This window comes from Urocitellus parryii, chromosome 9 (genome assembly GCF_045843805.1).
Source record: "Urocitellus parryii isolate mUroPar1 chromosome 9, mUroPar1.hap1, whole genome shotgun sequence".
NCBI lineage: Eukaryota > Metazoa > Chordata > Mammalia > Rodentia > Sciuridae > Urocitellus > Urocitellus parryii.
In genome coordinates this window covers 81,804,863-81,825,413 of record NC_135539.1, presented here as the reverse complement: position 1 = coordinate 81,825,413, position 20,551 = coordinate 81,804,863, and the positions used below count along the sequence as shown (strand labels likewise).

General features: G+C 38.3%; 1 protein-coding gene across 1 annotated transcript in view; it reads left to right on the top strand.

The window, feature by feature from the left end:
• Ryr2 (ryanodine receptor 2) overlaps window positions 1-20,551 on the top strand; it is a 588,770-nt gene that overhangs the window by 285,425 nt on the left and 282,794 nt on the right. Inside the window, exons 13-16 of the mRNA XM_077802933.1 lie at window positions 2,394-2,558; window positions 7,441-7,562; window positions 9,855-10,038; window positions 16,855-16,990. Coding sequence (XP_077659059.1) covers window positions 2,394-2,558; window positions 7,441-7,562; window positions 9,855-10,038; window positions 16,855-16,990 — 607 coding nt within the window. The remainder of the gene's footprint in view (window positions 1-2,393; window positions 2,559-7,440; window positions 7,563-9,854; window positions 10,039-16,854; window positions 16,991-20,551) is intronic.

The following is a 20,551-nucleotide window of genomic DNA, read 5'->3' as shown; positions in this document are numbered from 1 at the left end:
GTGCTGTTAACTCTCTAGTTTGTCCCTGCTTTTGGTCCCTCTCAGGTGCCTTCCAATAGATTCTGAAAGTCTTTTAAATTTATATTTCAAATTTCGTAGTAGCTGTCCCTGGGAAGATCCATGCAGCTCCACTCCATGGTTTCTGTGAGCAGGTCAGTTCAATAGACGATAACACTGAGAAGCTGATACATGTCAGGACCACTATTCTAGACAGGCAGCTAGTGCAGAGTTTCAGTGAGGTCAGGACTTGCTTGATCTTGACTTCATTTCTCTTACTTCAGGCTCATTTTCTGTTAGCTTTATCATGTACATATTTTTGGTTCATGTGGTATTATGTTTATGGTTGTTCATAGATGATTTTCACTTGAATATCTCCTATGCCAAAGCTCCAGTAAATGATCCCAATTCCTTCTTCTAAAGTCCCTTCAGCAGTCCTTGCAAGTTCAGAGTGACCAGTTTAATAGTACAGAGTAACTATTTAGACAGTTATCCTGAAATTTCATAATTAAGACTTGAAGTCCACAGAGTGATGGGAACCACTTCAATAAAAAGCAAACAAAATATAACTTCACAATTAAAGACTGTGTGACTTCTCATAATACAATCTGTGAGCTTATAAATAGTCATTTTCTCAGATTAAAAAAAATTTCCAGAGGTTCATTGTTTTTTTCTGAAGAGATAATTATACTGTTATATTTTCTCCAGAATTTAATTTTCTGATGACAGGGTTAGTGTAAGTAGATTAGTACTTCATCTCATTTGATACACTGAAATTAGAATGGTTTATTACCTGTTTTATTGAAGATCCTTATAATAGTGTTCCAAATTATTCTCAGAGTTAACTAAATTGATAATTGTATATTTTCTTAGATGACCCTAACCTTTCTGCTTGATAATTTCAACTCATTTTAATTTTAATTTGGAGTTTTTATAATCACTTCAGGATCATTTGTTATTATTAATGAATAGAAATGATATGAATAACCTGCCAAACTTTTTTGAACTGTTTCTGTTGTATAATGCCCACATTTTGACTCTAAAATTGAAAAACTTTTGCGTAATTTAGGTAATTTCAAAAAGCAATCAAATAACCAAAGACACAGCAGAAACTTAAAGCAAATTTAGCAAGGAATGTTAGACCAAATGAAAAAAGGATAAGAAACCACCGAAAGGAGGTTCATTAGGCTTTTTCATTGTCTTAAGGACATTGCAGAACTTTAAGACTGAGTTCCTAAGGATGAGCCCCTTTACAAACGAAGACCTTGGCATTGTGAAAAGTGAGCGACAGCTTTAGATCATGAATGATCTCATCAACATCATCATCACCATTGTCCTGGTTGAAAGCTTAGTTTAAAAATTTTTTTATTTTTAGTTACACATGACAGTAGAGTATATTTGACATATCCATACATATGTGGAGTATAACTTTCCATTTTTAGGTTGTACACGATGTGGAGTTTCACTGGTCGTATATTCATATATGAACATGGGCAAGTTATGTCTGATTCATTCTACTGTCTTTTCCTAGTCCCATTACCCCCTTCCCCCATTCCACCCTGTCCAATCCAGTGAACCTCCACTCCTCCCTCCCCCCACCTATTGTGAGTCAGCATCCACATATCGGAGAGAACATTTTGTCTTTGGTTTTTTCGGGGATTGGCTTATTTCACTTAGCATGATAGTCTCTAGTTCCATCCAATTACCAGCAAATGTCATAATCTCATTTTTTTCTTTATGGCTGAATAATATTTCATTTTGTATATATATCACATTTTCTTTATCCATTCATCTGTTGAAGGGCCCCTAGGTTGGTTCCATAGCTTAGCTATTGGGTCAAAGGATTATTAAAGTTGCTTATTGTATGCTAAAAATTGTATATGTTTTATCTAATTTGTTTTGTTCTGATCCTTAAGCAATTTACTTTAATTCTATTTATAGAGAAGAAAACAGGTTTAAAAATTCTAGCTAACTTGTTAAGGTCCTAGAGGTAATAAGTGACAGAGATTGGACACAAAACTAAATTTTCTCAGCCCTTAACCTAAGCTGTTAGCCACCAATAATGTGTGTCGGGGTAAACCTAGGAAGAACATTAGCCTCAGTTGCTCATTTTAAGTCTCTACCTTGTCATTTGCTGTTAAGCAAAATAAAGTTTCATGTTATAGCCAAAATAATTTTCTACCAATGTGAACAATTTAAGAACATGTTATTAATTTTTGCGGTTTCCCATTTTGATTTTTAATAGAGCTTGAACTGCAAGAATATTTGACTGCTATTTTTTCAGGGACTTCAGAGGGCTGGATTTTTCAAGGAGCATTTATAATAAGGCAAAGTCCTGTGGATACAGAGCAGTATTCTCTCAATGTGTGCTGATCACTTCTTCTGTCTCTTCTCAGGAAAAGCTTGACGTGGGGGTGAGGAAAGAGGTTGATGGCATGGGAACATCTGAGATAAAATACGGTGACTCGGTATGCTACATACAACACGTGGACACGGGCCTGTGGCTTACCTACCAGTCGGTGGATGTGAAATCCGTGAGAATGGGGTCCATACAACGTAAGGTAGGACTGCATGAAAACAGTTATCATTGTACTGTGAACAGGAAACACAAACACAAGTCCAAAAGAGGCAGCGAGCCCTTTCAGCCACCTGCCAAAGTTCATTACTTTACATACTGAAGGTCACATCCCACCATATGCTTTAGTGTCACAGCCAAGAGAGGCTGTACATCAAGCTGCTTGCCAATGCACACAACCCCATCTGCACATTTTTGAAAATGGGAGCAAACAGTGGAGAAAGTGAAATAGTAATAAATTGTAAGTTTTTAGCCCATGTAACCCTAAAAAATCCCATCACAGTAGAGTCTGGTTTTCTTAGGTAAACTACTTTGTGTAAGTCACAATACTGATATAGAATTATATAACGCAATACAGGGTTATGGAATTCATGCATTTTAAATATTTAGTGAATAGATGCACTGAATTCTGGATTCTGGTGTGTTCTTCCTAGTTCCCTTTACTCTCTGTCCATGTTGCTACTGAGTATGTCACTGACCTTTCCTCTGTGGTACATGAGTCACTTTTTTGGGCTGTCCCCATTTCCCTGTTCTTTAGCCAATATGTAGATGTGGCGCTCAGTTTTCCCAGACTATCCCTGACAGCAGCACTCCTTGCAGTCCCTCAAAAATCCAAGGCTTTTACATACCTGTCCCTTTGCTGTTGGGAGTACTTTGAAACTTGTGTCTGCCCAACTCCTGTCCATTCTCAAGGTTAACCGTGAAGATCATTTAGAAGTTCTCCCCGTCTCACTGATCCACTACACCCTCCTTTCTGTTCTCATTAATGTTTGTATATAACTTATTAAATTTTATATGCTCTCCTTTTGCCATTGCATTTACTAGGCCACGAGGTGTCCTCATCTGCGAGTCCCCAGCAGAGCTCCTGGTAGTAGACTGCTCATGTTTTTTTTACTTGACCTGGAGCACATTGCGTAGAACCAAATAACAAGACGTGTTATTTCTAGAAATGTGAAACCTTGGAATGAAAGAATTAAGTGAGGCAGGCGTTTTTATTTTCAGTAGATTTATGAATCACCATCTATACACACACAAACAGTGTAGGTCACTTGCTGTTGTTGTGTTCATACTGAAGGGAGGGAGTCTGAAGCTGCGTTGCTGGGTCTGGCTCCGTGAATCCTGGGGAACTTTCCCTCAGAGTTTGGGGTGTCGGTCCTCATTCAGTTCCCTTGCAGGACCATTACCATGAGATGATCACTTGTTTTTGAGTTCTTTGATCTAGCTTCATAAATAATGGACTTGTCTGTAGGGATTCAGCGTATGTGAAGCATTTCTTAGGTCCTACTGTTGAACCTGGTTGGTGTAGGACTTTTGGAAAATTTAAATACACACAAGGCAAAGAGTGTAACAAGCAGAGAAGTAGCACCTGCACGATCCATTGTTCACTATCAACAGTGCTCTCCTTGTTTCTGTGACACTTCCAGGCTCCTGCCACTTCATAATAGCTTGTGACTGTTCCTCATTTTCAGCTAGTAGGGGTGAACTTTCTGTTCTCATCAGAGCTTAGCTATAGCATTTTAACAGATGGCTGCACTGGTGCTACCAGACATATTCCTCCATGTGGAAGATTTGTTTCCCCGATGGTTGCCAGGAGAGTTGCCCAGCATTCCCTCCCAAATTACCCCTGCCTCTTTGGCCAGCACAATCTTTTTACTCCGGTTTCACATAAGTCGCAGGTTTTGCATCCATAGAACAACTGACATTATTTTTATATTTAAGTAGTCTCTTGCTATTCTGATTTTACTTAGCTTTTAAAAGTTAGCAATGATTGCTGAATTTTATAAATTAAAGGAGATAAAAATAACATTTTAGGGCTAGGGCTGTGGCTCAGTGGTAGCACACTTGCCTAGCATGTGTGAGGCACTGGGTTTGGTTCTCAGCACCACATATAAATAAATAAATAAAATGTCTATCAACAACTTAATAATTTTTTTTAAAAAAATGACATTTTAGTGTTCTTTAGTTCATTGATGAATAAGTCATAGACATCCAATTTTTGAAAAATTTCTACATAGAATAAGCTGTACTTGACTAGTGTTATTATTTTGAAATCCTAGATTTGTATATATTTATTTTATTCAGAATTGTTGAATATGTATTCATAAGGAAAGTTAAATTATTTATGGATAATTACATTGGCGTTTCATACTATTTTCATATGTTATGAAGTGTCATACTTCTTTGGTCTTTTTTCTTCTATTAAAAATGTAAAAATGGCTTCATTAAAACAGATGCTGAGGTGGGCACAGTGGTATATGCATGTAATTCCAGTGGCTCAGGAGGCTGAGGCAAGAAAATCACAAGTTTAAAGGTAGCTTCAGCAATTTATGGTCTCACTAAATTGCATAGGACATCACTCTCAAAAAATAGAAAGGTCTGGGGGATGTGCCTCAGTGGTTAAGTGCCCTTGGGTTCAATCCCTTCTACCCAAAACACCTCCTCCTCCTCCTCCTCCACACACACACACACACACACACACACACACACACACACTCACACTCTTTCTCTCACATGATTCAGCTGTAGTTGGCCAAACCTGTGTCTACATAGGTCTACCATCAGAAGTGTCTGTTCTTTGAAGGTTTATCAGAACTCACTTGTGAAACCATGGAGTCCTAAGATCTTTCAGAAATTGAACCAAATCATCTCTCTAATTTTTTCTACAGACACCTTGTCTAATTTTGTACCTTAGTTGGAGAGAATCCTTTTGATGATTCTTTTTGTCTTCCTCCTTTTTGAGAAGAAGTCATGTTATGTTGCCCTGGTTGCTCTTAGCTCCCTGGCCCAAGTCATTCCCCTGCCTCAATCTCCTGGGTAGTTGGGACCACAGGTACCTGCGCCCCTGCCTGACTACATTGATTATTCTTCATTTGCCATGAATCCATCTTTTTCCTCTGGAATACCCACTTGTCATCTTTTTTCCTCTGCTGTAGAATTGCACATAGTATTTTATTATTGTAATTAACTTCCCATCTTCTTTTGTTTTGTTTTCTATTTTATTTTTAGCTTGGTAAGTGAGAGGTTTATTTATCTTCTCAAAGAATCAAATTTTGTGCTTATTCATCCTTTCTAGTGCTTTATTTCTAGATCATTAATTCCCCTTTTTATCTTCATTAATTCCACTTTTTCACTTTATTTGGTTTTGTTTTTATTAAAGTCATAGAATGAGTAATGAGCTCTATTATTTTAGTAATTCCTTTTTAATGAAGGCATGGAAGGGTATAAACTTGTCTGTGTATTGTGTGTTTTGTGTGTGTCCGTGTTGTGTGCCAGGGATCAAATCCAACACCTGGTGCATACTAGGCAAATACCCTACCCCTGAGCTCATCCCTAGTTCTTTTTCCTTTTCATTTTGAGACAGTCTCTCACTAAGTTGCTGAAGCAGGTCTCCAACTAGCTGTTTTCAGGCTCCTTGGTAGCTGGGATTACAGGTGTGCACCATTGAGCCTGGCCATAATCTTGCCTTTGACTGCAAGTCATCTTTTTTTTTTTTTTAATTTTATTTATTTTATTTATTTTAATTTTTTTTTAATTTTTTTATATTTATTTTTTATTGGTTGTTCACAACATTACAAAGCTCTTGACATATCATATTTCATACATTAGATTGAAGTGGGTTATGAACTCCCAATTTTACCCCAAATGCAGATTGCAGAATCACGTCGGTTACACATCCACAATTTTACATAATGCCCTATTAGTAATTGTTGTATTCTGCTACCTTTCCTATCCTCTACTATCCCCCCTCCCCTTCCCTCACATCTTCTCTCTCTACCCCATCTACTGTAATTCATTTCTCTCCTTGGTATTTTCCCATTCCCCTCACAACCTCTTATATGTAATTTTGTATAACAATGAGGGTCTCCCTTCATTTCCATGCAATTTCCCTTTTCTCTCCCTTTCCCTCCCATCTCATGTCTCTGTTTAAAGTTAATCTTTTCTTCCTGCTCTTCCTCCCTACTCTGTTCATAGTTGCTCTCATTATATCAAAGAAGACATTTGGCAAGTCATCTTTATCTCATTGAGTTTGGTGTTGGGAATTCCTCTTTACTTGCTTTTTAGTACATAATTTTAGTTGCAATCACTAATTTCAGTTCATGTGCTACTTGGCTGGAAGTGTCTCCTGAAATGGGGCACACTCTCAGGAACACATGCTGTGTGGTTCTGCTCACACACAGGCACAACTGAGCCGAGCTGTGGATTCTGGAAGGTGGCAGGCACTGCAAAGATGGGGCAGGAGGGAGCTTGGAGCATGGGGTGGGCCTTTAAATTGCTCTGGTGTTTTTCTTGCTGATTGGACGTTGATTACACATATGTGTTCACTCTGTAAAATTAACTGAGCTTTTCTCTTAGAATTTTTGCACTTACCTCTCCTAATGTTATCTTTTCATAGAAAGTTCAAAACAGAGAGCCTAACAGAAAAGCTAATAAAAATACAGGGTTTTGAACTTCGAGGCTTGGGAAGCATTGCTCAGGGCTTGGTCAGCCTCTTGGGAGCTGCTGTGTAGCCAGTGATGCTGCAGGAATGGGATGCAGTGTGTAATCTCCCCTTTGCCTCTTGTTCACAGTTTGCTGAGGCCAGAGATCATTTGTTGAATTTTAGATATATGAAAATGCCCTGCTGTTTCATTCAGCTCAATATTTATTGACTCATTCTGTAAAATAATAACTGAATGAATATATTGAAGGCTAGTGTGTACAGAGAGCTGTGTGTATTATTTAATCTGAACATGACAGCATTGGGTTGCCTCCACCTATTTCTTAATTCTGTTTGCTGTTACTGCTCAGCAATTTTGGAGCACATCATCTTCATGCTGGCTTGGGAGGGGGACATCTGGAATAAGGGCATCACTTCTGCTTTCTTACAGGCTATTATGCACCACGAAGGCCACATGGACGATGGTTTAAACTTGTCCAGATCTCAGCACGAAGAATCACGAACAGCCCGAGTCATCCGGAGCACTGTCTTCCTTTTCAATAGATTCATAAGGTACTTTTGCTTTTGTTGTCGTGGTGATTTGATGTTTGTTTTCATCTTCTTTCTGGGTTTACAATACGCAAGTCCAAAATGTAAATGTCAGCAGAACACAATATAAAATGCTCTAGACAATCCTATGTTTCTTTTTTCAATGAAGGATAAAGGACATGTTTTTAGAAGTTGTGCAAGTAATTTGTAATTGAGAGCTACAGGTAGGGATTACTCTGCAACTTGTGTTTGTACTAGACTGACTTAATTCCCTTTGACAGAGGAAATAATGAAGCCTAGATGTTGGATGAGTTTCGAACTACATTAAAAAATAGTGGTCCTTGTAATAACTGATTTTTTCACCTAATGATTGAAACAGTTTCATGTCCACACACTCAATCAAACGTGGCCAAAGTGTTTTCAAAGTGTTTTCTGCTAACAGTATATCAGTTCACCACGTGACCTGTACAGGACGGATATCATCTCTCTTTAAATTTGCATATTTGATGAGAGGAAAATTTTCTTAAAATATGCAGATTTTATATATACAGATAAAGCAATATAATGAAGCTGTTAGCAAGGTATACATTCTTACAAATTTGTACATGTATCTTGTTTTTTAAAATTTGCTCTTGTAAATTTTGGGAATGGATATATTTTATGTTATTGATTATATTTCTCCTTTTGTTGATTCTGTTATTAATGTTTCTATGAGGCTATTTCTTATATAACTTGCAAATACTTCCTACAATGTATTACTTTGGGAAAGAATTTTAAAGTCTTTTCTCATCATAGCTAAATTAATCAACCATTTTTGACTTTCCAATGTAAGATCTTTCCTGCCCGGTATTATATTACTATTTTCTTAATCATTATCTTCTTCTTTTATAAATCATCCCACGTGTGTGTATGGCGGGGAAGGCATTTGTATGACTGAAGAATGTGCATAGCATGCAGCCTCAGAGTATCCCTAGTGTTTATTTCATTTCTTTGCCTCATTTAAACTTTAAACTTCATCAGATAGAGTAAGGCTTAGAGACTTAAGAGATGGGGTAAGTGTCATGTTAATATTGTATCCCTTGTTTGTATTTTATTAATTGGATTATTCTATATGGTACTTCTTGTAATAAATAGAAAAATTATGAAAATGATGAAACTGGGAGTAGATAAATTCTGTTGACAAAATTAATATGGGATTTCACTCAACAACTTTAGAATAGTTGCAGTTTTATTATTTTTACTGACTAATAAAGGAGAAGTTCAGTATTCCAAAATGATAACTTATTTTCATTTAAATGATACTTTTTAAATGTTTTGAGCATTATAAAGTTCAAAGATAATTCTTATTAATAAGCCTTTTATTTCTAATATATGTTTTGATGTCATTAGAAAAATTTAATCACAAATATTTCTTTGCAGGAAAATATTGCCAGACAATTTTGTTGATGCAGAGAGCAAGACTTGGAGTATTTTTGCACATTGCATTTTGTTATGACTATTCAGTGATACTGATGAGTATCACTGAATCTACTAGAGAAGTGCTAGTCTCTGATTTTTTTTTTCATGGTATCTGGGTTTTTTTTTTTTGTGTGTGTGTGTGTTTTAAACAAACATTTTACCTTGGAATAATTTTGATTTAAAAGCATCATGTTTTAACATGCTTTCCAGACACATTCAAAGCTGTGAGCTTTAAAACTGAGAATCTCAGTAAACTCAACAATCACATTCCTATCCACTAGTGTTTTGCTTCAAAGGTGAGAAAATACACCTTAGTCTTCTTTCTTAATCTAATCTTCAGATTTGAAAGCATTTAAAAGCATTTCTTTTAGATAATACAAAAGCACTTTAATATGTTATTTACCAACTGGTAATATGCAGATTTTTTGAATTGACATCAATAGAATATATTTTTTTTTTGACTGCTAGGAATTAAACAGTATAGAAACTGGTGTCAGTGACCACAGTACTTGAAAGAATTCCTCTTCAAAAATAAACAAACAACAAGCAAATGTTAGGATTATGAATCTGGAAGATGTGGCTTCAAGCCTTAAAGTACATGGTACTTTAAAATGAAGTCTGTTGGTTTCTAAATATTTTGACTACTAGTTCTGTCGGCTTTGGTCCTGTGCCTTTAGGTGAGAGGCTTTAGGTGGGGTTGCTAATGGATGTGTTTATCCTGCTGCTGGAGGGCAGGAGACCTTTCCTTCCATATGCCTTTCACAGTGATGGAGGGAGTGAGTAACTCTGTGAATTTATCTGTCAAAAGACAGTAACTTAAAATCCCGGGTCAGTGACAGATATTTGCTGTGATTTCAGGGGCCTGGATGCTCTCAGCAAGAAAGCGAAGGCTCCTGTGGTCGACCTACCCATCGAGTCTGTGAGCCTGAGTCTGCAGGACCTCATTGGCTACTTCCATCCTCCTGATGAGCACTTGGAGCATGAGGACAAGCAGAACAGGCTGCGTGCCCTGAAGAATCGGCAGAACCTCTTCCAGGAAGAGGTGAGCCTGCCCATTTCTTCTTCTTTGTTTTCTTGGGAAGACAACTTCTTGGTGGGGAAAATTCTCCTTGAATTCTGTATCTTTCCACTTTGAGGTGGAGGGCAGCAGGTATGCTAATGCACAGAGAAGCACATCTGAGAGGTACATGGTCATACTTTTATTTCTCTGTCAGTAAGTGTTAATTTTACAGGATGAAACTTGCCACTCCCCTGGGAAGGGACATGTACCATTATCTAAGCCCTCAACTAGCCAGTTGTGATCACTGTGGTTTGCTTCATGTCGGTTACATAAATATAGAACCTTAATCAAAATAAAGGCATTGGAAAGCATCAAGGGCCTCTGCAGGGGCCTGGGGCTTCTTGCAAGTGATGCGTCAGAACCACAAGAGCTCTGTGTGCAGAGGGAACCTGCACTGAGACTGCCCCCAGGAGGAGGCGGAGTTCTGGGCTCCCTGTAGGAATAGGCACCCCAAACTTTTTTGTTTCGACAGGCATAAATTAAATTTCTATGTCTGATTTTATTTCACCGAACTTCCACTGCTGAAGAGTTGGTGAACCATACTTTATAAACAGAATAACAGGACCAAGTGAGTGATAGGGCGAATATCCCGATGTTGTGTCAAGCTGTACCTCACATTCCAGAGCTTCCAGGGAGGCTTTCAGGGTTGACAGGAATACCTGGAGGTCAGCGATGCTGGCGGTTGTTCTCCATGTTCCTGGAAGAGGAACAGTCCTTTTTTCTATGACAAAAAAAAATGTTTGCAAAAGTATCCTAGAAAAAAGATTAGAGGACTTTGCTGAGTGCCCATAATCCCTAAAGCTGTTTTTGAGTTAGAAAGCAGTTTTCTGACATTTGAAAGTGACATGAGGTTTTGAGATTTTTTTCCTACTACATGTAAGAAAGAAATAATGTAACAGAGACCACTTTAGTATGAAAGAAAAAAAAAATGTCAACACAAACTAAGATCACCCCCACCTCTGTGGAGTGATATATTGGAGCATTTAACTTTATATGCCAAGTTATTGCACTGTTTATTCACTTTCTGAAAGAATTGAACCTAAATTTTAAATGTTGATTTAAATATTATTGACCTCAGCTTTAATTAGGTGATTTTTGTTTTCCTTCTTCAGTTTCTCATATAAGACAGTCTGCATAGGACCTAGAAATGTTTTTAGATCTGTGGCACCTCTTAAACTCTCTGCATGAAATCAAGTTAATTTAATTAGTCATTTCTTTATAGCTTTTCCTTTCATGTGCTTCACCTCATTTTGAAAACCTTGATCTAGGAATAATAATAAAAGCATATTTTTAAATTTAGGTTGCTTCTTATGGAATTGTATAATGAAATTTTTATGGTCTGTTTTATCTTTTTTTATTGGTGCATTATAGTTTTACTTAATGGTGGGATTTGTTACATATTCACATGATAAAATAATACAATTTGGCCAGTATTACTCCACAGTATTCCCCTTTCCCTCCCCTCTTCCCTGCCCTGGTTTGTATCTTCTACTCTACCAATCTCCCTTTGATATTAATAAGATCACCCCCATCTTTCTTTTCCTTTTTCCTCTTTCACTCACATGTGAGAGAAAACATACTAATCTTGGCTTTATGACTTTGACTGATTTCACTTAACATAATTTTCTCAAGTTTCATCCATTTTCCTGCTAATGACTTACTTTAATTTTTCTTTATGGATAAATAAAACTACATTGTGTGTGTGTGTAGTGTGTGTGTGTATCACATTTTCTTAATCCATTCATCCATTAATGAACACATAGGCTGGTTCCCTGTTTTGGCTATTATGATTTGTGCTGCTATAAACATGGGTTTGCTATAGTGTGCCAACTCTGAATTTTTAGGGTAAATACCAAGAGGTGGTATAGCTGGGTCATAGGTGATTCTGTTCCTAGTCTTTTGACAAACCTCTATACTGATTTCCATGGCGTTATACTAATTTACAATCAGGCCAACAGTATCAACATGCACAGGGAAGCATGTTATTTTTCTCCACAACCTCTCCAGCATTTTATTATTTGTATTTTTGCGACTGCTATTCTAACTAGAGTGAGATTAAATATCAGTGTAGTTTTGATTTGCGTGTCCCAAATTGTTAATGATGCTGAACATTTTTTCATATATTTGTTGACCCTTTTTCTTTTTTTGAGAAAACTTAGTTCTTTTTATATTTATTAATTGTCTTATGTTTATTAATTTGTTTTTATAAGTTTTTTGAATTCTTAATATGTTCTAAGTATTAATCCCCTGTCTAAAGAACAGGTGGCAAAGATCTTTCAGTAGGCTTTCTTTTCCTATTCTTAATTTGCATTTGCTTTGCAGAATCTTTAATTTGATGCCATCTAATTTATTAATGTATTTCCTGAGCTTTAGAGGCCCTGTTGAGAAAATCTTTGCCTCTTCTTATATGTTGGAGTGTTGATACTACATTTTCTTCCAGGAGTTCCGCAATTTCTGGTTCAATTCTGAGGTCTTTGATCCATTTTGAGTTGACTTTTATGCAGAGTGAGAGAGAAGCATCTAGTCTCATTTTTCTATGTGTGGATGACCGGCTTTCCCAGAAGCATTTGTTTTAAAGGCCATCTTTTCTCCAATGTGTCTTTCATTTCTAAGATTTCTGTTTGGTTCCTTTACCAGTATGAAATGACTTTCCTGATACTTTCTAATTAAGTTTCACTTGAATTCTGTTTTACTGGATATGAAAATGGCTAGTTCTGCTGGTGTTCAGACTCTCTTCACATGTTATTCCATCCTTTCACTTTCAGCCTGTGGCTGTCTTTGCCTGTAAGGGGTGTGTCTTGCAAATAGCATATAGTTATGTCTTGTTTTATAATCCATCCTACCAGCCTATATCTTTTACTGGAGAGTTGAGACCATTTATATCCAATATTATTACAGAGAGATGTTTATTAATTTTTGCCATTTTGATTTATTTCTTATGCTTAATTTTGTCCTGTTTCTCATTTCCTTAACTACTCTTCCAATGAGATTTATTCATTTGTGAGCTCTAGAGTTAGTTTTTTATTCCTGCTATGTGGAATATTTCTGTAAGTATTTTCTGCAGTGCTGACTTAGTAGTCATGAATACTTTGTTTTTGCTTATCTTAGAAGGTCTTTATTTCTTTTTTGATTCTGAGGGATAGTTTTCTGGATATAGCAATCTTGTTTAACAGTTATTTTCTTTCAGGTCATGGGACACATCATTCTAAGCATTCCAGAATTTTAGAGTTTATGAGAAATTGGAAATAATTCTAATTGACTTGCCTCTAAATGTCACCTGACTTTTTTGCTTGAGGCTTCTAAAATTCTATTCTTTCTCTTTATTTTAGGCATTTTAATTATAATACATTATGGAGAATTTTTTGTTGTTTAATCTTGACTGTTTGGGGTTCTGTATTTGGATGTCCATCTCATTGTCAAGGTTTGAAATTTTTCTGTTATTATTTAACTAAAGAGGTTATCCATGCCATTCACTATATCTCATAACCCGCTTTAATTCTGATGATTCTCAAATTTGGTCTCTTAACGTTGTTCCAGAGTTCTTGTATATTCCCTATCATGTTTACTTATTTTCCTTCCTGTTATACTGTCTAAATGTTTAAGGCTGGCACTTTGTCTTTGAGCTCTGAGATTCTGTTTTCAGCATGGTCTACTCTAACAGGGAGGCAAATGAACATTTTATTTGATTTATTGTTTCTTTCATTTCCAAGATTTTTGTTTGTTTGTGTTTGTTTTACAATATGTGTAGCTCCTTATTGAATTTATCACTTTATTAACTTGCTAATTTTTTGGTTCTTATTTGTGTTCTTTTGAAGTTCACTGATCATTTTTTATAACCATTCCTTTGAATTCTTTATGATATTTCATCCACTTCAATATCATTGGTAGTCATTTGCTGGTGAATTATAAACTGAGAAGATAATGTGTTACTTTGTTTATTCATATTTTTTGAATTCCTGGGTTGAATTTTATGTATGTTTTAGAATTGATTTCTCTTCCCCTATTACGTGTGGGTCTTTTTAGGGGATGACCTTATCTTGTCAAAGTGTCTTTTCTTTGTTTTTGCTGTAAAAATGAATGTCCATGAGTGGAAACTGAGGAGTCCCACCAACTCATCCTACTTGGAACTTAATCATTCATTTGAGGGTTTTGACTTTTCTATTATTTGTAATAAAGTGTTGTTGAAGTTTGAGTATAGTTAATTTGGGTGTAGATCAATGTGCGCTGTCTCTTGGTTGAGTTTAGTTCAGTAGCAGAGTTTATTCCCTGTGAACTTGTAGTTTCCTTATAGATTCCCAGCACTTTACAGAAAAGGTAAAAACCAAAAAATAAAAATTGAAGCAAAACTATTATACAGCATTAAAATAAATACCCTGTGTTTACTATGACATCTACAACACTAGTCACCCAAACACAGGAATGATGGGGTCAACACTTGCCAACAGCAAAAACAATACATAGTTGTGAACAAGAACTGGCATTATAGTAAGCAGCAGGTGTCAACGAAACCATCCATATAGTTAATAACTACAACAGCATGAATGGTGGAGGCAGCAGTTATATGGACCAAATAGTTCTAAAAGATGGTGAAAACACAGTTCATTAAGAGAAAAAGAAAATGTAATAGGAATGTAAAAAAAAAAAAAAAAAACCTAGAATTTTCCAAAATGTGAACCAAGAGAATGCAGAAGAATGTAGCAAGTGAAGATTATCAAGATAGAGGAGAAGTTGGGTGCAGTATAATCCCAGAGGCTTTGGAGGCTGAGACAGCAATGGTGAGGTACTAAGCAACTCAGGGAGACTCTGTCTCTAAATAAAATTCAAAATCTGGCGGGGGATGTGGCTCAGTAGTTGGGTGCCCCTGAGTTCAATCCTCAGTACCCAAAAAAGAAAAAAAAAAGATGGAGGAAAAAAAATAGCAAAACCAAAAATGGTAATAAAGAGAACAAGGGGATTTAGCTGTTAGTGGGAGAAGGAAGAAGAGAAAGAATAAGAAGCAAAACAAAATGTTATAACTCTCAAATAATAAGGCAAGGAAAAGTAACTGCATTAAAAATGCTAAAGATGATAAAAAAGAAGTGTGTGTGTGTGTGTGTGTGTGTGTGTGTGTGTGTGTGTGTATGCTAAGAACTGATCAGCACAGCAGGAACACCAAGAAAAAAAAAGGAAGGAAAGAAGATGCTTAATAAAAAATGAATGAATTGTCTCTACTAGGTAGTCAGAACTGTCCAGGAAATATGGATTATCAATGCCTATGCCTGAGGGGGGTTCTTTCCATTGCTCCATGGGCTCTGTACTCCTTAGAATTGCCCCTTCCTTCTCTTGCATTGCTTGTGGAGCTGCCAGCTGGAGTGGTCTAGGACTGAGGCTGGTGGAGATGCTCTCAGCCTCCCTTCTCACCAGTATAGGTAAGATGGAGAGGGAGGTCTGTCCTTTGGAGTTCTGTCTGCACAGACCATCTCCCTGTACTCCCGGGTGGGCCTGCTGCAGAGTTCTCTGAAGGGAGTTCCATGAGTGGGCTTAGGTCTTATCAGGCCTCAGGGCCTTGCTGGGTGGTGTCTGCTGGGGGAGACTGGGCCAGCACACCCTAGGGCCTCGCAGTTGCTGACCCCTGCTGGAGTCTGGATCTCAGGATCCTCCCAGGGATTCTTGGGGGGGGGGATCCAGAAGTTGGAACAGGGGAGCCAATCCTCCATCCCCTCTGCTGCCCACCAACACAGCCTTCCCAACTTATTCCCAGAGTGTGTCTACACCTGCTTCAGATTCCTGACCTACCTCTGCTGGTCACATGAGCCACAAGACTAGAAGGAGAAGCCAAGTTGGGCTCCTCTCTGCATTTCTGACTTGAATCCCCCTGGGTACAGTCTTCTCTGTGCGTATTTTAATAATGTTCTGCTAGGTACACCCTGGGCCCCATGGCAGGAGCCTGCTGGGATTTTGAGGCAGTATTGGCTGTGACCTCCTGATTCTGCAGCAGCAGCTGGATGAGATGGCCTCTGGATGGCTCCACCTCAGCTCTCCTTGGCAAGAGCACTTGTCAAACATAAGTTCAGGGTGCAGCCTCTGGATCATTTAGGTTCAGGCTGCCTCTCTCATATACAGGTTTCTCTGTCAATTGTGTTTCTTTCCCTCCCCTCTCTGGTGGATCAGCACTGCTGCTGCTGCTGCCACAGCCAGCCTGGCTCCTACATACTCTCTCTTGTTCTTTGGTCAGTGAACCCAAATTTCTGAGTCTCTCAAACACTCTCTGTGCTGCTACAATTTCAGGGAATTCCTCCTTTCACCCATATCACTGGGAAGCAGCAGCCCTGATGCTTGAACCCCAAGCCACCGAGGGAGTGGAAAAGCAGCTGCCCACCATCTCCAGTCTCCTACATAATGATTAACCTCTTCATGATTTCTTAAAAATCTTTGCATGAGCTTTCTTTAACTTTAATTCAGTAGTTATAGTAATGCCTAAGAACAAGGATCTGCTCTGATGCTTACTTAGCAATACCCTACCATTTATGAAGGAGTCATTTAGTCTAGCATTAAGCTGTGCAAATGCAATTGAGAAGTATTTTTATGCTATTCTTCCATTCCTATTTGAAAATGGCACTTGGGATTTAAAATCACTTGAATCATTTGAAGAACATTTCATTTCCTGTGCAAATGTGTTTCTTCCTGTCCTTTAAATAAGATATCTCAATTTTCTTCATGATTAACAAATACACTTTGAGCCAGACTTCTTTCTTAAGTTGGTTTAGCGTTTTCTGTCTATACACAGATGGTTTCTGATGGGGATTCTTTATCCTCCAGGGAATGATCAGCCTTGTTCTGGAGTGCATCGACCGACTGCACGTCTATAGCAGTGCCGCACACTTTGCCGACGTCGCTGGGCGAGAAGCTGGGGAATCCTGGAAATCCATCCTGAACTCTCTATATGAGTTGCTGGGTAAGGACCTTGGAGTTCTTAGGGCAACTGAGTTAGTCTGTTTAACAAGGTCACAAATAGTTAAAGCAGTTTTATAACATGTTGCTGATCAGGACTAAGTATTTACCAGTAACTGATAATGTTAACTATCTAAATCTGAGTGGGCAGAATAGCTGGAGTAACAGATTGGCTTGGGCAAAGGCAGAGGCTGTCCATCCTCTGGTTTGTGGAGGTGAGGGGTCTCCATGTGGATATGGATTAAAAAATTCACTTTTGTTTTAGAGTTAGTGTCACAAGCCTCCCTCTTCTTGCAGCCCCTTTATGTCAGGGATCTGCTCTAATCTCCTTCCCTTGCTGATCTGCTTTTCTCAGTTTCTAAGTGTGTTCAACCTACGTCAAGTACTGCTGGGGGTGGTTTCTGCCATGTTCTTGTTGGACCATTGGACACACAGGCCTTTGTTATTATAGGCCTGAACTATTGCAGTTGCTTCTGTTTATCTCTTACACAGAACTGAGAGGGGCCTTAGATTTTATCCTGTTTGCAAGTGAGTAAGTGGCTGTCTTGGTAGAGGGCATTTGTTTTAGTCAGCTTTTTTGCTGCTATAATTGAATGACCCAACCAGCATAATTACAGAGGAGAATAGGTTTATTTGAGGGCTCACAGTTTCTGAGGTCTTAGTCCATTGAAGGCGGGTTCCATTCCTCAAGGCTGAATATCATGGCAGGAGAGTGTGGTAGAGGGAAGCAGCTCACATTGTGACCAGAAAGCAGAGAAAGACTCCACTAGCCAGATACAAATATATACCCAAAGCCACATCCCAGTTCCCACCTCCTTCAGCCACACCGTACCACTTTAGTTACCACTCAGTTAATCCCTATCAGAGGATTAAATCACTGGTTGGGTTAAGACTCTTACAACCCCATCATTTCTCCTTTGAATCTTCTTGCATTGTCTCACAAGTGAGCTTTTGTGGGACATCTCACATCCAAATCATAACGGTATTCATCTATACCTACCACATTTCTCAATTAGTTGTACGGTCCTGGTTTCAAAGGCAAGAACAGCCCTTTCTAGATTTTGCAACTCTGTCATCTAACTTAGCATCTGGCATGGAGTGGATATTCAGCAAATGAGCATTGATGAAATCAATGGGTTCTGGTGGAATAGGAAGGTGTGCTGGATCATGGAACAGAATAAGGCATTTTTAGTATGAAGAATGTAGAGCACTCAAAATATTTGAAAATTCTTTGTAATGTAACTGAACTTCATTAAACATCATAGAGTCGCAATACAATTTAGCAAATAAAACTCTTGTGCTTATTCGACATTTGGTTGGATTTGTGCGAGCAAAATCAAGGACACTGAAGGTTTACAGCCATCTGGATTCATTATTTTACCCACAGAATCATTAGGATAAGGATTTTGTGGTGTCAAAATACTAAAAGTGTGTTTTTCTCTTAAGTGCAGAAGTTATAGCACTGAATTTCTGAATGAGGGACAGGCTGGAGTGGGTATTTTTGTTTTTGTTTTTTTATCTGCACAGTGTAACTTAACCTCTTGTGATACCAGATGAATTCCTCAAAGGAGGTGCTTTATGAAGCGGTGTGTCACTTGTGTCTAAGGGTAGAGTGGGTCATGTGCAGAGAAAAGGTTGTGGGTAAACTGAGGTAATACACATCTTTTCTTTTCCTCTCAACTAGTCCCTGCAGTCTCTGTTGGCCCCTCAGCAGGTCATGTGTCCATGAACCATGAACTTGAGCAGAAGGAATTATGATGATTTTCATGTGGTCATAGAAAAGTCCATTCTGGCAAACCCCACACTTCACCTTCAAACCTCCACAGCGTTCCCTGGGACTAAGTGTGATCATCGTAGAGTCTGTAGAAGTAGCATTAATGTACTCCAAGTGCTGGGGCTGGGACATGAGCACAGCTCCTCACTGTGACTAGTTTTGTGATTTGCTTTCATGGGACCCTGGCTAGAGAGGTGATTTTAAAATGGCTAAGTCAAAGAGAAGGAGAAGTTGCAGGCGGGATGGTGTGTCTTGGGATGTGTTCAGTCCTGAGTAGCTGAGTCTCCAAACCCTAACTGCCTTAAGCAACAGAGGGGCCTTATGGGCTCATGTAACTGGCACTCATCCCTCCACCATGTCTCCACTCTGCCTTCTGAGGTGGTCAGCCTCCTGTAGGAAGTACAGCGTTCTATATAGTTGTCTCCATTCTGACACTTTTATACTCTATAATCCCACATGTTCTCTGAAGATACCATTTCCATCTCACACACATGATCTGATACTCTAAATACAGTCAGCTCACCACAACTATGGGATCTGCCTCTGTGGATTCAATTGGACATGGACTAAAACTATTCAGAAGCTTGGCATCTATACTGTACCCTAAATGATACAGCAGAACAACTATTTATATGGTATTCTGATTGTGTTAGGCATTATAAGTAACTCAGCCATGATTTAAATTCTGCAGGAAGGCATTTATAGATAATGTAAAAAAGCAAAGCCATTTTTAGAGGTGGGCCTGGGTTTTTGTTCCTGTGGTTTTGTTCCCATTGGATATGGAGGTCAGACTGTATTTGAGACTTGAGTGATTTTGATCTAGATCCTGTAAGATTTCTGGATGCTGTCTCTGCCTCCTCCCCGTCAGTCTTCATTTCAGACTGCAGGGAGGCTCATGCTCTTCCTACCGAAAGTCCACAGCTGCTGACGCTGCCTGCCTGCCTCTAAGCCTGGCCTCTAGAGCACTCTGCCTTGTTCCCAGCCTCATCTTGTCCTTCCTCCCTTGCCCACTGTCTGGTTTCTTTGCCAGGGGTCCTCCCAGTCCTTTCTTCCAATTCAGAATCACACCTCCAGCATGTCTGGTGTTACTCTGTATCAAAGAAATTTGAATATTTATTAAATATATGTCTATTCCCTTAATTGTTTACATCTCATTTAATTAAGAAAGATTTGATGGTGCTGTTACTTCATATTGACATAGTTAGAATTCCCAGAAATTTTCCTTAAAGGAAGTTAATGGTATAATAACCATGTATGTCACATGTCACTGAGAACACAGTGATTTCAGGCACATGGATATTTTTTACTTTTAAACTATTTTTTTATACGGGACAAGAAATCAATTCTAGGTATACTTACCCCAAATGAAAATGCCCTAGTATGCAAATACATTTGACCTTTACATTTGCACTTTGCTACACTCGGGAGTTTCTGTTCATTGCCCACTCCACACCTGTTTCTTTTAGGTAATTCTGGGTGTTTGTTTATTTAAATTCTCCAGAAAATTTCCTTTTCCCTTCTACCTGCTTTCTCAAGCATCTTAATTCCTTGTGTGGTGTCCTGGTGGGACGTCTTTTTATAACAGAGGCTAACAAGCGGGGGGCGGCACATGGACTTGGCATCTGATGAATCTCTTGGTGTTGATAGAATGTCTTGTTCTATTTGGGTTTCTATAAAAAGACCATAAAATCAGTGCCTTATAATCACAGATGTTTGTTTCTCATTATCCTAGAAGCTGGGAAATCCAAGCTCAAGGCTCCAGCATATTCTGTGGTGGAAGGGGAGAGGGTG